At 37.7% G+C, this 19,636-nt stretch overlaps 1 protein-coding gene across 2 annotated transcripts in view; it reads left to right on the top strand.

Annotated features, from left to right (window-relative positions):
- Window positions 1-1,107: 1,107 nt before the first annotated feature.
- Window positions 1,108-19,636, top strand: part of LOC106986633 (complement C5-like) — a 41,563-nt gene continuing 23,034 nt past the window's right edge. For both annotated transcript variants that reach the window (XM_015084813.3, XM_053204701.1), the window contains exons 1-12: window positions 1,108-1,246; window positions 1,822-2,014; window positions 3,415-3,577; window positions 5,177-5,247; window positions 6,729-6,820; window positions 8,471-8,553; window positions 13,359-13,461; window positions 14,384-14,498; window positions 15,022-15,148; window positions 15,926-16,041; window positions 16,484-16,669; window positions 19,021-19,224. In XM_015084813.3, the coding sequence (XP_014940299.1) occupies window positions 1,182-1,246; window positions 1,822-2,014; window positions 3,415-3,577; window positions 5,177-5,247; window positions 6,729-6,820; window positions 8,471-8,553; window positions 13,359-13,461; window positions 14,384-14,498; window positions 15,022-15,148; window positions 15,926-16,041; window positions 16,484-16,669; window positions 19,021-19,224 (1,518 nt within the window). In that variant the 5' untranslated portion in view covers window positions 1,108-1,181. The remainder of the gene's footprint in view (window positions 1,247-1,821; window positions 2,015-3,414; window positions 3,578-5,176; window positions 5,248-6,728; window positions 6,821-8,470; window positions 8,554-13,358; window positions 13,462-14,383; window positions 14,499-15,021; window positions 15,149-15,925; window positions 16,042-16,483; window positions 16,670-19,020; window positions 19,225-19,636) is intronic.

Here is a 19,636-nt window from a genome sequence, read left to right on the forward strand (position 1 = left end):
GAACTTATAGTCTAGAGAGAAAAACAGTCAAGTGAAGAGGCAATTACAAAACCCAATAACCTAACTACTAGCCACCCAATATACCTAGAGACTTGCAGTTCAGGATGGGACCATGGGTGCAATTGAATGCAGACTTAAGGAAGCCTAAGACAGCAATAGCTTCATTGCTCCCTTGCCCATGCCCTGGTTGTCGACCTTGAGGAGTCATTTCTAGTCCTAGAGTTCCCTGGGAACATTTCAGCATTTGGGGAGCTGCCTTGGGACTTTAGACCTGCTCTAAAGTGGATCAGTACAGACCTCGTGGGCCCCATTCAACCAGACCCATTCCATGGAAGCCTCAGAACCACTTCCATATCTGAGACATTCTACCTGAGATCCAGGATGATAGTCCCTTCCCATGCTCCTTAAAATTAGAATGTAGAGCCTGAGACAGGGAGACATTCCATGCAAGTGAGTTTATTACAAGACTTCTCTCAAGAGAAACCTGTAAGCAGTAAGGGAAGCTGCACAGGGCAGGGCAAGAACTAAGCAAAGATGTGGTATCAGCTGAGGTCTAGCTTCATCCCGACCCTACCAGGGTGCTCTGTAGCATGGATGCTACCACGAAGTTGTCCCACCTTGAAGCAAGGAAGGTAGGCTGTTGTGCCCCCAGAATCAATCAGTTATTAACTACGAACCAATCCCAGACAGAGGATGTAACATCTCAAGCATTTCTAGGCAAGCTGTCATCTATGGCTGAGGTGAATTACTTGGAGAAGGGGGCAAGTGAGAAACTTTAACAGCCAGCACTCAAGGTATCTAAAGAATGGTTGCACCAAGCCCAGTAAGGGGGATCTGGTCATGGCATTAACTGCATCTACTACATCCAGAAAATGTGCAAGACCAGAGCAGCCTCCAAGTATTTTGTATCTGTGTCCAGCTTTGACACATTTTTCTAGAGACTCCCATTTGGGTGTCTTTTCTGCTTTACTCATCAATATCTGCTTTATATTTCAAATCCCAAAATTACTTGTAGACATTCAAAGGTTATGATTTAAATTCTTAGCTTTCCTTCTCAGTGATCCCACTATCTAATGTTAATAATTAACCTGAAGACTAATTTAACCAAAATTTTCAAGCTGAGTTCACAAAAAGGAGGACAATTTCCAGAAAGTTGTCAACAGCTTAATGCTACCCCAGGCATGGACATTTTAAGTGTAGTCTGTATTTTTTTCTACTTGGGAAAAAGTTGGGCACAAGAGCAAACGTAAGTGAAAAATCCCGTTTTCATTTGCAACGTGTTTTGGTTATGCTTTTATAGAAAACAGAACTCAATCACTGCCACATGAAATTAATTTTCTACTTCTGAAAACTCCAGGTTAGCTTCTTCTTTTCTCTATTGTCCAATGCCGTTACTCTGTTTTCTGTATGAGTACTTTGTGAACACCACATGACTTGTATTCAAAAACTTTGTATTTTTCCCAAGCTGTTACCTTTGCTCCGGGGAAGGGTAACTTACTGATTGGTATTTTGATTAAAAAAGGTTCTTCAAAAGACAGAAGCATGATCCCTATTTGCATTTCTTATAGTGGACTCTATTACATCCCCCCCTGGCTGCAACTGATCAAAACCACTTGGATCTGCCTCCTTGAAATCTCATCCTTTGGATACTTTCAGGAAGCTATCCTGGCTTCATCATAGATAATAAAACATTGAGAAATAAAATATATGTTGTTAAATATAAGAAACAGTGCTAATTTCAGTTGATTCTCCTAAGTGAAATGTTTTTAAAAAATTACGTTTTATTAACAGTCTGACTCTGTAATTTTACTGTTTCAACAGGTATGTTGTCTCAGCACCTAAAGTATTCTATGTTGGAGCCTCTGAAAATGTAGTAATTCAAGTTCATGGATACACGGACTCATTTGCTGTGACCATTGCTATTAAAAGTTATCCCGATAAAAGTTTTACATATTCTTTTGGCCAGGTTACTTTGTCTCCAGAAAATAAATTCCAAAGCTCTGTAAACTTAACTGTATGTATTCTTATCATAGTTTCTTTTATATGCCAAGTGTTTCTTTATAAAACACACATTGATCCTTTTTTACATGTAGATATAAAAATGTGTTACATCATACTATTAAGTGCATTTACTAGTTGAGAAGAGATAAGTGTCATGTTTATACACGTAAGTAAGTGGGAAATGTTAAGAATCTGCTTCTGATTTGCAGGCAATGTAAAGAAATGTAAAAGTGTGAATGAAGCAGATTAAGGTTATTAATATGAAAAGATTTGATGACATGAGGTGAAAACAAAATCAGCCACCACATATACCTGCTTAAAAAATTTCAAGATAAATACAGTGGTGCCCGCACCCCCCCCCCCCCGCCCCATCAGCTGTTTTACTTTTTGTGGTTTGAGTTAACCATGGTGAACCATGGTGTCCAGAAGCAGATGATCGTTCTTCTGACGTATCATCAGGTCAATAGTTGTCTAACACTATGTCATGTGTTTGCGTCGTTCACCTCACTTCATCCCGTCACATAGGCATTTTATCATCTTACATCATTACAAGGAGAAGGGTGAGTATAGTACAGTAAGATATTTTGAGAGAAAAAGAGACCACGTGTGTATAACATTTATTACAGTATATTGTTATAATTCTATTTTATTATTAGTTATGGTAATCTCTTACTGTGCCTAATTTACATACTAAACTTTATCATAGGTATTATGTATAGGAAAAAAAAACAATATTTATAGAGTTTGTACTATCCACAGCTTCAGGCACCTAGTCTTGTAATGTATCCTCCACGCATAAACTGTACCAGAAAGAAATAATTAAATACTTAAATTTTATATATTCAGAGGAAAAAAATAAGAGGAAGAGAAACAGAGACATAGACTTGACTCTGTTGATCTGAAAAACTCAAAGAAGTGAACGGAGAACAATTTGAACATTTGTTTTCCTGAATTATGTACAACGTTTTAACCTCTTCTACAAAATTAATTTTCTCCTAAAGTATATACCTATCATAGGCTTTTTGTACTTTCAGTTTGGATTTGAATCAAGTAAGTTTTTTCAAACAGATTTGTGAACAACGTTCAAGGAAAATTAGAGACATGTCCACAACCCTTTTCCTCACCCTTTAATAAATATGTTCTATTAAAAATTGAATTTTGTTCAGTGATTGTAATTTTTAACAGACATTAAATCTGGATAATTTTTTGAAGTAATTGTTTCAAACTAAATTTGAGAAGAAACTGAAATACATTTTTTCAGGAACACCTCTGTATTTGCTGTTTTATTTTACAAAATTTTTGTTACAAATAAACAATTATTCAACTCATTTTCATAGCTACCTAAAAGATAAATGCTTTTATTATCTTAAGATTATTACATAATATTCCTTCTTTAACTTTGTTTTTAAACAGATACAACCAAAAGATTTATCTGGAGGACCAAATGCAGTTTCATATGTGTATTTAGAAGTTGTATGTGATCATTTTTCAAAAGCAACAAAAATTCCACTCCGCTATGACAATGGATTTATCCTCATTCAGACAGACAAATCTGTTTACAATTCAGATGAATCAGGTATAATAGAGAGGGAATCTTAATTTCTGGGGGGAAAAAAAGTGGGATGACCTAATTAATGGTATTGAGACCAATGGATTTTATCTTTGGGGGGGGGAATGAAATTAATTCCCAAATTTATACCATACACAAAACTAGAGTTGACAAACTAAAGGTTAAATTTTACATTATAAAAACAAAGAATCAGCAAAATATGAATATAATTTGGAGGTAAGGAAGACCTTTCTTAGAATGATACCAAGTCTCCTTTTAAATTTTTTTTTAATTTGAAGTGACGTATTATAGAACTTAATACAAGAGGCTGAATTTTAACTTGAAAACAATCTCATGTTTATTCTCAATATCCTCTTCTTTTACGAATAGAATTTCAATTTCACATTAACGTAGAAAATTGTGAACCAAATTACAAAATGCACCTAGCAATGTTTGTCTCCCGTGTTTCTGTTCGAAACAGCTTTAGTCTTCTTCCAGTAAATTCCCTTTTAGAAATTATCTAAAGGGAGAGAAGGCAGGTGAAGTAACGGGTATATTGAATGCTGCAGTGCGTTCTGAATTGCCATTAAAGATGATGGCGATGGTGATGATGCTAATTAGGTGACCGAGGATGGAGGTCACCTCCATAATTTTAGCAACAGTACAAGCTCCCTGCCAGTACACATTAACTGCTCTTTAGACACTCAGAGCTGTTTCTTGGAAGCCTGTTGCAAAAATCACTGCGTGTCTAAGGAGAGATGAGACTCTCCCCCTGCTATGCATTTAGGTACTTCATTACACCTTGAGGTATGCAGATTCTTGCCTGCATTTTTTCTGCTAGAGAATGCTTCACTGGGTCTGTTGACACAATTAACCACTTATGTTCCTCCTCTCTTCTATAATAATTTCAGATACCAGGGAGCTGCAGTCTTTCTTATCTATCAGTGGTTAAAAAATACAAAAAGTTAATGGGGCGCCTGGGTGACTCAGTCGGTTAAGTGTCCAACTCTTGATTTCCGTTCAGGTCATGATCTCATGGTTTGTGAATTTGAACACCTCATCAGGCTCTGTGCTGACGGCATGGAACCTGCTTGGTATTCCGTCTCCCTCTCTTCCCCTCTCCTGCTTGCTCTGTCTCTCAAAATAAATAAAAATAAACTAAAAAGAAATAAAAAATAAAAAAGTTTGAGTGAAAATACTCAGTAAGTTGAATCATATCTTAAGTACATAAAGAGGAATATTTAAAAGAACCCATTCAGGAAATTTTTGGTAAAAGAACATTTTTTTTATTTTTTCACTTTAAAGTTCACATCCAATATTCTAACTCATCTTTTCCTTTTTTTTTTTGTTTTTTTTTGTTTTTTTTTTGGTAAAGTAAGCTCTATGCCCAAAGTGGGACTTGAATTGAATTCATGACCCTGAGATGAAGAACCACGTGATTCTACTGACTAAGCCAACCAGACACCCCTAATTCATCTTTTCCTTTAAACTAGGATTTTATGTTTGGGGTTTCTAAATTTTAAAATAGATTTCATGACCCTCATGTTATAGGGTTATTAATGATATTGTCAGAGCATTTAAGAGTTGAACAGAGTTTCTAATAATGACAGTTTTTTTTTCTTGTAGTAAAAGTTAGAATTTATTCATTGGACGAAGACTTAAAGCCATCACAAAGAGAAGTTACCATAACTTTTATAGTGAGTATGCCTTTAATTTAAATCAAATTTTAACCTTGGCATTTTCATTATATGAATAGTTTTCCTTACTATAACACAAGTCAAATGTGGCATTAATTTATTCAGTATTGTATAGCGGCAGGCATTTATTTAGCACCTGTTATGGGTGCAACCTGGTAATCTTATGCTTCTTTTATCCTGATTGCTAATTTTTGTGTATAAATTAAATAGTGAAATATATTTTATATGGCCCCATTAAAAAACACCCTTTAGTGACTCCATCTCCAAAGTGGATGTAGTTAATTAGTTTGTATCCTCTTGCCATCTGTGAAGAAGCATGGGCAGATGTAGTGAGGGTTCTAGAAGTATAAATTGTGGTACCTTGAGAAGTGCATGGCATGCAGTATATCATTACAACAGTCTTATACAATCAATATAATTATTTCCTTTTTATGGAAGAAAATGCTGAGGGTTAAAGAAGTTAAGTAACCACTGAGATCATACTGATACTAATGAGTTGAATCAGGATTCAAACCCAGGTCTGTCTGTCTCCAGAACCTTAGCACTTAGCTCTCTTGATTTGTTTGGGGGATTATGGGATGTGTCTTTCTGTGGATATTTGAGTTTAGCCAACCTGACAAGCATACATAATATGGTAAACTAAGTAAAGGATAATGTATTGTCAATAACAGGCCAGCTCGAACAGGAGGCAAAGCTAGAGACGATTACTAAATTATTCTAGAGGGACTTCTGATAGGACAAAGCCTGGTCCTGCGCTGGTTTTAATGGAAACTGTGGAGAGGGTTTGATAGAAGTGGGATGATGTCTCAGATGTCATGGAGCCAGGAAGAAGCACAATGTGGAGATGACCATGACAGTGGCTTGGCCACAGCAGACTGACCCAGAAACACTTTAGGGAGAGACAGTGACCACAATGAAGCATTATTTTACATTTGGGGACCTGTGGGGGGACAGACAGACTCAAGTGAACCTGTTGAGATTCTTCACAAATCCCATCATTCTCTTGTCAGAGGTCCCCCTGGAGGTAAGACATTGAATAGGCAGAGGCTGCTGCTTTGGCATGCCCTGATGTGTTCAGGTTTGATCTTGAAGAAACATGGAGCCAAAGAAGCCTTGTGTGCATGGCACAACATTATGAAAATAGTGTTTGAAGATTATCCACAAGTCCTGTTCAGGAAGAAGGGTGGTGGAAAAAAAGCCTTGCTGGGAGTTGCTTAATGTATCTTAAATATTTACTATACTACTTACACACCTGTTCAAAATATGTTTTTGTGCCTTAGAAGTTAGTCTTTGTTAACAAGCCTGACCAGGTGTCATCACCTCAATGCCAGGCCAACATTGCATGTGCTTAATTTCAACAAAGTTCCTTAGCATTTACTGAATATTTCTATAAGACTGTCAACCACATGTCATGTTTATGTGTAACTTCTGTATTTATAGTTGTTTTAAAAAATAAAACTTGCTTTTCTTTTCACTCAAAGGATCCAGCAGGGTCAGAAGTTGCCATGGTAGGAGAAAAAAATTATACTGGAATTATCACTTTTCCTGACTTCAAGATTCCAGTTAATCCTAAGTATTTATTTTATTTTATTTTATTTTATTTTATTTTATTTTATTTTATGCAGATAATGGTTTTTTTTATTGAATAATTGATCTGTGTAGTTGCTGAGACCACTATGTACAGACATAAGAGAAGGTGTTTTATTTCTTGGTATCTTCTTACATGAAAGTGAAGGGCAATGTGTTTAAAAACAAGTGGATTTTCATGGAATCCTAAGTATTTTAACTTATTTTGGGGTAAAGTTGTTTCTCTTAAAAGCAGTGGAGGTGTCTGGGGTAATTGAACAGTCTATGGAACCATTTACATGTGACTGAAAGGTGCTGGTGTACACAAAGATTTGTTCTGGCTATCCTTATCAGGCACTATTGAGTATCCTTCCAACAGAAAGGAAGGTGGAGCCTGCTTGGGCTCTTGTGCATTGAGGCAGGGGGCCTGATGTAATAATGCCAGCTGTAAGCACCAAGCTAGTCTGCTGTATTCAGTTCAGTGAGCACCTTTTACAACAAAGTCCAGGCAGTAGACACTGTGCGAGACAGACCCTACCCCCTAAATGCTGAGAGTACAATAGAAGAAAGAAAAAAATGTACAAAAGGAAGAAGTCCACTAACATGTGTTTAATATTCTATAGTGGATTTGGAATTTTCTCTGACATTTATTCCCAGAACTTGGAAGATATTTTGAGATCCAATTTGAGAGTTACATTGCATAACGTCTTGAAAATGTAACACCTCAAAGCGGTATTTTACTGCAGTAAAAGAACTGACATTTATGGATCCTCTACTGTGTACCAAGCACTCTGCTAAGTTCTTTCTTATTGCCATTTTCAAGATAAAGAAATTAAGGCTCAGATAAATGTTTAGGCTTGTTCAAAACCACCCGACTTTAAATGGTGGACCTGAAATGGGAACCCAGATCTCTCTGGCCAGGTTTATCCGTACTCTTTCCTTCTACCACACTGTCCCTCTAAAAGGAATTTCACTCTGGCCTCAGTTGTAAAATTTTCAAAACTATATATTTGTACCATTTTGATAAGTTTCACCTGATCAAATGGTCCTAGAAGTGTACCCTTGACTTTCTGGCATGTTATATAGTGTAACATATATTAATATGTTTAAACTTTAAGCTTGGTTCATCAAATGAAAAAACAATGCCTTTAAATGAAAAACATTTTCTAGCTAAATACTATGATATACTAGAGAGTGAGTCAGTAATATGAAAATAAATTTCAATATATTTACAACTCCACCCAAAATGCATATTTTTGTTTATAATTTTAAAACGTCTTTCAAAAATAGTATATTAATTAGGTGGTGCATAAATCTGAAACTGCTGTCAGGGTTGTCTAAACATGAAGTTGTGGTCAAGGGTTTTGGAGCCAGAGTAACAAAGTTTGAATCCCAGTCCCACCACCTACTAGCTCTGTGTCCCTGAGTAAGTTACTTCACCTCTGTGAGCCTCATTTCTCTGATGATAAAATGGGGATAATAATATAACTTGTTCTATGGTATTTTTTGAGGATTGAATGAGTTAATCCATGTAAAGCTCTTAAAACAGTGTTTGGCCTATACTAAGTGCTCATTTGAATGTTACCAACAGTCATTGGATGAGTTAGAGATACATTACTTGGTGATACTTAAAGTTTTAAATGTATTTCTTTCACAGATACGGTTCATGGACAATTAAAGCTAAATACAAAGAGGACTTCACAACAACAGCAGTTGCAATGTTTGAAGTTAAAAGCCATGGTAATTTCTCATAAGTTACTGAGATTTCCAATGTGTATTTTTGAAAACTGTTCTCAATGATTTCATAGACTAAAGACTCATTAAAGAATAAATACAGAGCAGTGAGGAGTGGTAGACAGAAGTGGACTGGGGGACAGAAGGCCAAAGACCTGGGGCTCTTAGTGTGGCTCACCTCAATTCGGTCACTGAATGCTCTGAACCTTGTTCCCTTGTCATCATTCTGCAGAGAATCAAGTCCTGTAAGGAGGTAGGATTAGATAATGTTCTTGCAAGAAACATGGTTCTCTGACACTCTTAGGGATCATCTAGTCTGACCCCCTTGTCTGAAAATGAGGCCGGGTGAGGAGAGTCAGGCCCAGAGAAATGGGAAGACTGGTCTAGGTTTCACAACCACTTTGTCCAGGCCGACAAGGAGAATGGCACCTCCGACTTAGCCAGTGCTCTTTCCCATCAGCCGTAAAAATCAATGCTGTGTTTGGAAAATTACAATGTTTAGAAAAAAAATAAAGTATAACTTACTTTGAAAATATTAATTGTACTAATAACTAACTTGTTAATAATTCCTTCTGTTCATTTCTCATAGGGGCTAGATTATTAATTTGTATGCTCTTATGTAAATTTCTTTTTTTTTAAATATGAAATTTATTGTCAAATTGGTTTCCATACAACACCCAGTGCTCACTCATCCCAACAGGTGCCCTCCTCAATACCCATCACCCACCCACCCCTCCCTCCCACCCTCCATAAACCCTCAGTTTGTTCTAAGTTTTTAGGAGTCTCTTATGTTTTGGCTCCCTCCCTCTCTAACCATTTTTTTTCCTTCCCCTCCCCCATGGTCTTCTGTTAAGTTTCTCAGGATCCACATAAGAGTGAAAACATATGGAATCTGTCCTTCTCTGTATGACTTATTTCACTTAACGTAACAGTCTCCAGTTCCATCCACGTTGCTACAAAAGGCCATATTTCATTCTTTCTCATTGCCACGTAGTATTCCATTGTGTATATAAACCACAATTTCTTTATCCATTCATCAGTTGATGGACACTTAGGCTCTTTCCATAATTTAGCTATTGTTGAGAGTGCTGCTATAAACATTGGGGTAGAAGTGCCCCTATGCATCAGTACTCCTGTATCCCTTGGTTAATTCCTAGCAGTGCTATTGCTGGGGTAGGTCTATTTTTAATTTTTTGAGGAACCTCCACACTGTTTTCCAGAGTGGCTGCACCAATTTGCATTCCCACCAACAGTGCAAGAGGGTTCCCGTTTCTCCACATCCTCTCCAGCATCTTTAGTCTCCTGATTTGTTCATTTTAGCCACTCTGACTGGTGTGAGGTGATATCTGAGTGTGGTTTTGATTTGTGTTTCCCTGATGAGGAGCGACGTTGAGCATCTTTTCATGTGCCTGTTGGCCATCCAGATGTCTTCTTTAGAGAAGTGTCTATTCATGTTTTCTGCCCATTTCTTCACTGGATTATTTGTTTTCGGGTGTGGAGTATAGATTCGGGTATAGATTTTGGATACTAGCTCTTTGTCCGATATGTCATTTGCAAATATCTTTTCCCATTCTGTTGGTTGCCTTTTAATTTTGTTGATTGTTTCCTTTGCAGGGCAGAAGCTTTTTATTTTCATGAGGTCCCAATAGTTCATTTTTCTTTTAATTCCCTTGCCTTTGGGGATGTGTCAAGTAAGAAGTTGCTGCGGCTGAGGTCAGAGAGGTTTTTCCCTGCTTTCTCCTCTAGGGTTTTGATGGTTTCCTGTCTCACACTCAGGTCCTTTATCCATTTTGAGTTTATTTTTGTGAATGGTGTAAGAAAGTGGTCTAGTTTCATCTTTCTGCATGTTGCTGTCCAGTTCTCCCAGCACCATTTGTTAAAAAGACTGTCTTTTTTCCACTGGATATTCTTTCCTGCTTTGTCAAAGATTAGTTGGCCATATTTTTGTGGGTCTAGCTTTGGGGTTTCTGTTCTATTCCATTGGTCTATGTGTCTGTTTTTGTGCCAATACCATGCTGTCTTGATGATTACAGCTTTGTAGTAGAGGCTAAAGTCTGGGATTGGGATACCTCCTGCTTTGGTCTTCTTCAAAATTACTTTGGCTATTCAGGGCCTTTTGTGGTTCCATACAAATTTTAGAATTGCTTGTTCTAGCTTCGAGAAGAATGCTGGTGCAATTTTGATTGGGATTGCATTGAATGTGTAGATCGCTTTGGGTAATATTGACATTTTAACAATATTTATTCTTCCAATCCACGAGCACGGAATGTTTTTCCATTTCTTTATATCTTCTTCAATTTCCTTCATAAGCTTTCTATAGTTTTCAGCATACAAATCTTTTACATCTTTGGTTAGGTTTATTCCTGGGTATTTTATGCTTCTTGGTGCAATTGTGAATGGGATCAGTTTCTTTATTTGTCTTTCTGTTGCTTCATTATTAGTGTATAAGAATGCAACTGATTTCTGTACATTGATTTTGTATCCTGTAACTTTGCTAAATTCATGTATCAGTTCTAGCAGACTTTTGGTGGAGTCTATCAGATTTTCCATGTATAATATCATGTCATCTGCAAAAAGTGAAAGCTTCATCTTTGCCAATTTTGATGCCTTTGATTTCCTTTTGTTGTCTGATTGCTGATGCTAGAACTTCCAACACTATGTTAAACAACAGCGGTGAGAGTGGACATCCTGTCGTGTTCCTGATTTCAGGGAGAAAGCTCTCAGTTTTTCCCCATTGAGGATGATATTAGCTGTGGGCTTTTCATAAATGGCTTTTATGATGTTTAAGTATGTTCCTTCTATCCCGACTTTCTCGAGGGTTTTTATTAAGAAAGGATGCTGAATTTTGTCAAATGCTTTTTCTGCATTGATTACAGGATCATATGGTTCTTATCTTTTCTTTTATTAATGTGATGTATCACATTGATTGATTTGCAAGTGTTGAACCAGCTTTGCAGCCCAGGAATGAATCCCACTTGATCATGGTGAATAATTCTTTTTATATGCTGTTGAATTCGATTTGCTAGTATCTTATTGAGAATTTTTACATCCATATTCATCAGGGATATTGGCCTGTAGTTCTCTTTTTTTACTGGGTCTCTGTCTGGTTTAGGAATCAAAGGAATGCTGGCTTCATAGAATGAGTCTGGAAGTTTTCCTTCCCTTTCTATTTTTTGGAATAGCTTGAGAAGGATAGGTATTATATCTGCTTTAAATGTCTGGTAGAATTCCCCTGGGAAGCCATCTGGTCCTGGACTCTTATTTGTTGGGAGATTTTTGATAACCGATTCAATTTCTTCACTGGTTATGGGTCTGTTCAAGCTTTCTATTTCTTCCTGTTTGAGTTTTGGAAGTGTGTGGGTGTTTAGGAATTTGTCCATTTCTTCCAGGTTGTCCAGTTTGTTGGCATATAATTTTTCATAGTATTCCCTGATAATTGCTTGTATTTCTAAGGGATTGGTTGTAATAATTCCATTTTCATTCATGATTTTATCTATTTGGGTCATCGCCCTTTTCTTTTTGAGAAGCCTGGCTAGAGGTTTATCAATGTTGTTTATTTTTTCAAAAAAACAACTGTTGGTTTCATTGACTATAAATTTCTTACTCAACTACTTAAACCATGTTCTCTGCTTACCAGGTTGATGAGGAGACAGAAAGGTATTTATAATTAGGAGAGAAGAATCCCATGTAAAAATCCCATGTAAAAATTTGAATTATTAAACATGCTAAAACCACAGCAACAGAATATCCTCTGAAGCAATTAAACTGAATTTTAGAGTTGCTTTGTTGACACTCTTAGACGCTGTTCATATTTACAAAGTCCTTGCTCTATCTTTTCACTACCAGAGGGCATTTTTCTCTGACACAAAAAAGCAGCCAGTGGGAGCCTGGGTGGGTCAGTTGGTTGACCTTCCCACTCTTGACCTTGGCTCAGGTCATGATCTCATGGTTTGTGGGTTCCAGCCCTGTGTCAGACTCCGTGCTGCTTGCAATTCTTTCTCCTTCTCTCTCTGAGCTTCTCCTGCTCATGCATGCTCTCTCAGTCTCTCTCAAAGTAAATTAACAACAACAACAAAAAAAAGGCAGGCAGAACGTGAGACACTTGATTTGCCCTTCTGCAGCCAGCCCCTCCCAATTTGTCCTGGTCACCATGGAGCCAAGTCTCCCTTCTCTCTGAAAGGCAGCTTCTCCTTTTGGGTTAAGCAGTCTGCAGAGCAGTGCATAAGTAGGATTGTGAAACCTAACGTTACTCCTTGAATGGGCAGAAGTGAAAGACATAGTCCTGTAAGCAGTCAAAAAGGATTCTTTGTGAGTTATAGCCTCAAAGAGCTGCACAGTCTAAAACTTCCCTTTGTTCTAATTCTCATTTTTGTAAGAAAGTTATTTTCTAAAGCTAATAACTAGAAGATGCCTTTCCTGAGAGTTGAAGATTTACACTTACATTTTGGACACTGAATAGAAAAGAAGAGTCAAACACTAGATGCTAAAGGAGCAAAGAATTTCCAATTTAATAAACATTTATCAAACCCTATATGAAAGGCACTTGGGGCAAAGGTTTATACAGGTTAACAAGATCAGGGCTTGTCTTCATGGAGCTCATACTTTGATAGCAACACATGTGCTTTAATAAGGGCATCACTGCTAGAGCAGAAAGATGAGATTGATCCCTGATTTGAGGATAAAGAAGCTTCAGAAGCTTGATGATTGTCATAAAGAAGGATGGCTGTGTGACTGATACTGTTAAGTCCCATCGTACTGAAAAGTTTCTTGTTTGAAACATAAAGTGTGTATCTTTTTTTTTTTTTGCCTAGATTTACATTCAGTGAAACCACACTTCTTTATCTTAGTAGAACCAGAAAATTACTTCATTAGCCATAAAAATTTTGAGGACTTCAAGATTACTATAAAAGCTAGGTAAGAAAATAACTATTTTCAGATTAATGTAGCCCCTGAATGTGAAACAGCTTTAATTTCAAGAGTCAAAATTGACTGATTAGTAGTGCTTGCCTGCTTGCTTGAAAAAGACTTTGAGGTTCAATGTAAAAAATACTGTAATTAATAATATCTAATAGCTGTGGGAAGTGGATTCAAGGAGAATTGCCTGAAGTATATTGGCTGAGTTCAGTCTTGTAGTTATTCTACATTCTTGTAAGCAAAGAACCCTAAAGATTGAAGTTATGGTGACTATTCGGGTGACTGTAACTGGTTAGGTATTAAAAATATGATATAAAAACCATTCAGTTCTTTATATTCATGACCTCATTAATATTAATTGATCATACAACTTAATTATCAAAAGCAGTTCTAGAACAGATTGAAAATGCTCAGAAGTCATACTTGGCAGATGAGCTAATGAGAACACAGACTTGCCTGTTTTATATTTAAATAGGGAAAGTTTGTGTTTTCCATGGACTCAAAGGCAAATATTGGGCTAAACTGAAAATGACACGTCTCCAGGTTGGATGTGATGTTGCCCCTTTGGCTAAAAGGAGCACTGGGGAGTGGCTCCCTGTTGTTGCCACACCATGCCACAGTCATGGAAGAAGGTGGCTCTTTACAAAGAGACCTGGGTCCTAAGCTCACTTCTCCATGAACTTGCTGTGAATTTAAAACCGTGGGAAGTTGAGCAAGTTTGTTTTATCCCCCTGGGAACCAATTTCATCATCTGTCAATAGAAATAAAAACACTTACTTTCCCCTGCACCTGCAGAGTGTAACAATGAGATGTACTACTGTGTACACAGTTCAAGAGTACAAAGCAAATTTCGCATTTTATCTGTATGTCATTACTATAACTGCTTTATCAAAAAGCAATTAATTATATTCCGTTTTGACAGATATTCTTATAGTGAGAATGTAACAGAGGCTAAAGTTTCTGTCTTTTTTGGGATAAGAGAAGATTTACATGGGAGTGGAAAAGAAATGATGCATGAAGCAACACAGAAGACAGAGGTAAAGAGAGATTGAGCTACGTTCACAGTCATGGAGAACTGAGGCAGTTCACCAGCACATGGAGACCGAAAGTGGGCTTTCACCCCCAAGAGTCCACGGAATTAAACAGAAGAGAACAAAACAAAACCAATAGAACTTCGGGCTTTGAGAAGTTCCACTGGTGAAAGCAGATAAGCTACAGAGATATTTGTCTTCAATCTGGAGAAGGTTCCATCAGATAGACAGTAGTACCCAAATTCTAGCCTCAGATTCTGAATAGGATGAGACGTGATGTCGAATCAGAGATGTTCCATCTCTGATCCTGCAATATGGCCTGAAGCTTCAGGCTTGAAAGAAATGACCTGAATATTAATCAGTTATAAGTGTAGAATCAAGCTTATACTTTGTATTACCACAAGTTGTAACTGCAATGTCATTGTCAGGTGAAGATTTTGCAGGCTGGTAAAAGAATTTGTTATTCCCTCTCAATGAATTCTTCTCTAATATTATAACTTCTACCTTTTTGTTCCCCCTAAAAAATCAGCTGATTGATGGAGTTGCACAAATTAATTTTAATACTTCAAGGGCAATTAAGAAACTGTCATATAAAAGTCTAGAAGATTTAAGTAACAAGTATCTTAATATTTTTGTGGAAGTACAAGAAAGTACAGGTGAGTTCTTAAACTCATCTATCAAATTCATTTCTCACAGTTCTTGTTACAAAGTTTGAATAGAAATCTGCAGCTTATTACTGGTGCATTTTGGGGAAGTGCCTTTGCCAGATGAGCTCCACCAAAATACATGTCCACCAGCTCTGTGCAAGGGAAATGCTCATGAAAGTGATGACGCCGTACTCCCACATGCTAAGGATAGACTTTTATGTTTCAAAAAGAATAGAATGATGGTACCAGAAAATTTTACTTGCAACAATTATTCACATTATGAAAGCATCCCTGAGTCATTTGTGTGCTTGCTTACCTATTCTTAAACATTTTACACATATCTTATACCATACTACCTGGTATTTGTTTGGATGTTGCCTTGGAAATGAGAACCATCCACTTTACATGTGAGTGCCTCTTCTAACAGGATTATTGACTCCTTGAGGGCATGAGGCCCTGCTCAGTTATTTTAAGTTAAAAACGGGATAAATAATCTGACAAGTGGTCTGGAACAGGAGAACACTATCTGAAACTGGTGAATGGGCGTCTTCCCAACCTCCTGCAAACTGTGCTTTACTGGTCATGGAGTGGCCAGGTTCTTCTAGGGCGACCATAACAATCATCGAGACTTGGGTTAATAACTGTGTGAAATGACCAAAGAATGAATGGATAGCTTGTCCTTATCCAAATAAAGAAATGCAGAGGGATGGAGTGGGTACCCGTGCAGGTCTATGTACTACAATGTAGAACTTGCCAAATTCTAAGTGACACATTTTATTACCTTAGGTACATTCTTCCAAGAAACCAAAGTGACTGATATCAAATACGTCCTCTTACCTTACACACTGGATTTGGTTGCTACTCCTCTTTTCCTGAAGCCTGGAATTCAATACTGCATCAAGGTTAGATGATTAGAAAATCTAATATGGTGGATTTTATGGTCTGTGGGAGGACAGAGGAAAAGGGTGTCTGATAGATCTTGCTTCTCTGTGACCTTCAGTACAGACACATGAATAGAGGTTGAGGAATAGACAAGGCAATGACGAATGCTGTGAGGAAAACAATGGTCTTGATCCAGACGTGGTAATAATTTCTTCCAACCCATGGCTTATGGGGCACATGGAGAAGCGCTCTGTTCTTATTAAATGTTCAATAACTGTACACTGATTGAATGTAATTCATATCATATATGCCTGGAGTGGTTAAAACATGACCTTAAGAGAACCACATTTGCTGAATTAAATCCTAACAAATTTGTGCTTGGGACTGAAGGAGGGGATTATTTTAGGGGTTTTCTTTTGGTAAAGAATCAATGTCAACCAATGAAATGGATTTGGTCAACAGGTACAGGTGAAGGATGCCTCTACCCATTTCGTAGGAGGGATTGCGGTAATCTTGAAAGCAAAAACAGTTGGTAAAACTCAGGAGAAGAGAGAACTGGATCCAATAAAAAGCACAACAAATTACAATGATGGAGTAGCTTCATTTGTGGTTAACGTTGCCTCTGATGTGACAACGCTGGAGTTTAATGTGAGCCGAATTCTCATTTGTTGTATTTTCAAATGTCGCCTCAGTCTGTGTCATAGTGAGTATACAGGAAAGATACGTGAGATTTTATGCATAAATCTAGTGAACAACTCAGACATTTGACTTATAGGCACAGGCAATAACATGTAGTGTACTGAACATTCCATAAAGGGTGTGAATCTGTCAATTTTGTAATTAGGAAATAGTTTTTTCTTATGCTAAACAAAATACTACTCAAATCTAGAAAGTTTAGAAAAAGAATTGCCAGGAGGATACAAGAATACAGTCTTCTCTTGTCCAGTATTTCCAGCTATCATCTCTCCCTCAGTTCCCATGCTAATTCTGCTAAAGAACAGCCTACATTCTTCTCCCCGTTCCATACCTCCTCAGGCTGCTGAGATCTGGCTTCTGCCCCCACCATATCATTGAAACTGCTCTCACCAAAGATATCCATCAGCCATTTGCTATGACCACTGGATAGTCTTTAGTTCTTGTCTTTCTTCCATCTCTAAGACATTTGGTATGATTGACAATTGTCTTTTTCTTTAAACAATGTTATGGCCTCTGTGATGCCACATTTTCTTCTTTCTTATCTTTCTTCTTTGCTTCCTTCTTTATAGCCTCCATTTTGGACTAATAATCCTTAGTTTGCCCTCTAAGTGGAACCTTAGGGTTCTATTCAGAGCTTCCTTTCTTCTTATGTGACACATTTTTTATTTGACATATTTCCTCTGTCATTCCATCTGCTCTCATACCTTGTGCTGAAGACTCATCCTACAAGATTCCTACAGACACCATTTTCACCATACTTTTTTCTTGGATATTTCAAAGAAGCTAAACATTGCTTTGTCTAAAACTGAGGACCACTACCAACCTCAAACCGAGACCTCCTCCCAGTGCCCTGTTCAGAGAATGGCCCCACAGCAAACCAGTTCCTCACTCTCCTCCCACTCTCCTTACTGAGGCAAAGGGGGTGGAGTGATCTTTCTGAGACACAAATAGGACCTCAATTGACCTTATCCTTGCTCCCTTCTCCAAACTCATTGCTTGCCACTGTTCCTATGGCTCCTCAAACTCCAGCTTCACTGGAAAGTTTGCAGCTCCCTAACACCCAGTGCTCTGTTGCCACAAGGCCTTTGTAACCCTACCTGGACTGTCCAACCCCATTTCTCTGATTCCCTTGCTCCTGCTTATTTGGGGGTCAGCTTTTAAATCGTGTCCTGCAAGAAGCCTTCTCTAAGTACCCTGTGCTAATCAGGGTAGGTATCCTTTACTCTCTGAAAGCCTCAAGTTTTCAAATTCCTTAAGGGCAAGAGCTATGTCTATATTGTTCACCGTTGTGTCCCCAACAACTAGCATAGTTCCTGACACATGTTAGGGACCACTAAACATTGATTGGCTGAATGTATATCTATTTCCAAACCTAAACAAGGGCCAAATGTATAGTCTCCCTTTCCTCTAATAGCATGAACCATTTTTCCTTTACACGTGTTATCAAATTACCTTCCCCAGCAAATGACATCTAATTCTTCAGCTTCATGGAAAACATAAGTGGTTGTAATCTCTTGTTCAAGAACTGGCACAGCACGGCACATATATTTATAAGAGTGCCCTGTGACCCTGAACTTTACCCTCAAGAACAGATCTTGTTTACTCTCCTAAGAATTGAGATTATTCACCACCATTTCTATATCTCTATTAGCTTTTAAGAATTATTGATCTCACGGTTCATGGGTTCGGGCCCCATGTCCGGCTCTGTGATGACAACTCAGAGCCTGGAGCCTGCTTCAGATTCTGTGTCTCCCTCTCTCTCTGCCCCTCCCCAACTCACTTGCACTCACACACTCACTCTCTCTCTCTCTCAAAAATAAATATTAAAAAATTTTATAAAAAGAATTATTGCTACATCCCTTCCCATATTTTCCCCCTCTCCAAATTCCTAGTTCCTGCCAACCTGTGGCAGAAGGAAATGAGTCAGTAAGCTGGCATGTCATTTAAGAAAGAGAGCCAACTTTAGATCTAAGATCTTTTCTTTGACTTCACTGCACTCTTCTACAATAGCCTAGATTTTCATAGTTAACTTTATTATTTTTAAAATCAACATCCTTTTCTGTAATCTCTTGATAATGTGGCTTACCATGATGTTAAGGCAGTAGAATACTAATTTGCCTTTTCATAAGATGTTGTGAAACTTGAGAGATGTATAAGGTGTATGGATACATTCCCACATGTCAAGCGCTAAAAGCCAGACCTGACAGTAAATGGGTACTAGAAAAGTGTTAACATTTACCATCTTCATCATCATCATCACGTTAAGCCTCAGTGTTGTACTTTTTTTGACACTGTCTTTTTAGGTCAGAACTGATGATCCAGACATTCCAGAAGAATATCAGGCCAGCAATGACTATCAAGCTGTGGCCTACTCATCACATAGCCAAAGTTTCCTTTCCCTTAGCTGGACAGACAGTCACAAGAGTTTGCTTGTGGGAGAACATCTGAGCATAACTATTACCCCTGAAAGTCCATATGTTGACAAGATTACACACTACAATTACTTGGTAAGCTCAATAATATCTTACATTCACCTAGACCCCTGCTTGCAACATTTTCTTTACTTATGCAAATAATCCTTTAAATGATTTCTTACGTGACACAAAGTAGTACCCAATTGATATTTAGTGAATGAATGGATGAACCCACATAGCACTTTATAATCTGTAAAGTACGTTCACAAACATCCTCATAACAGAGCTCACAACACTTCTTTGAGCTTGGTGGACAATGGAACCAATCGGAGAGGTCAAATGACCTGCCATTTCCACAAGTTTTTAGTGGTATGTTTAGGATTTTGTTCAAGGTCTTCTGAATCTTGGACTGATATTCTCTGCACAGCATGATGCCAAGAGTTGATCACAGCCTTCATTCAGTCCCCAGACTAGTCAGTGACCTCAGCAATGTTTCATGACCAAC

This window comes from Acinonyx jubatus, chromosome D4 (genome assembly GCF_027475565.1).
Source record: "Acinonyx jubatus isolate Ajub_Pintada_27869175 chromosome D4, VMU_Ajub_asm_v1.0, whole genome shotgun sequence".
NCBI lineage: Eukaryota > Metazoa > Chordata > Mammalia > Carnivora > Felidae > Acinonyx > Acinonyx jubatus.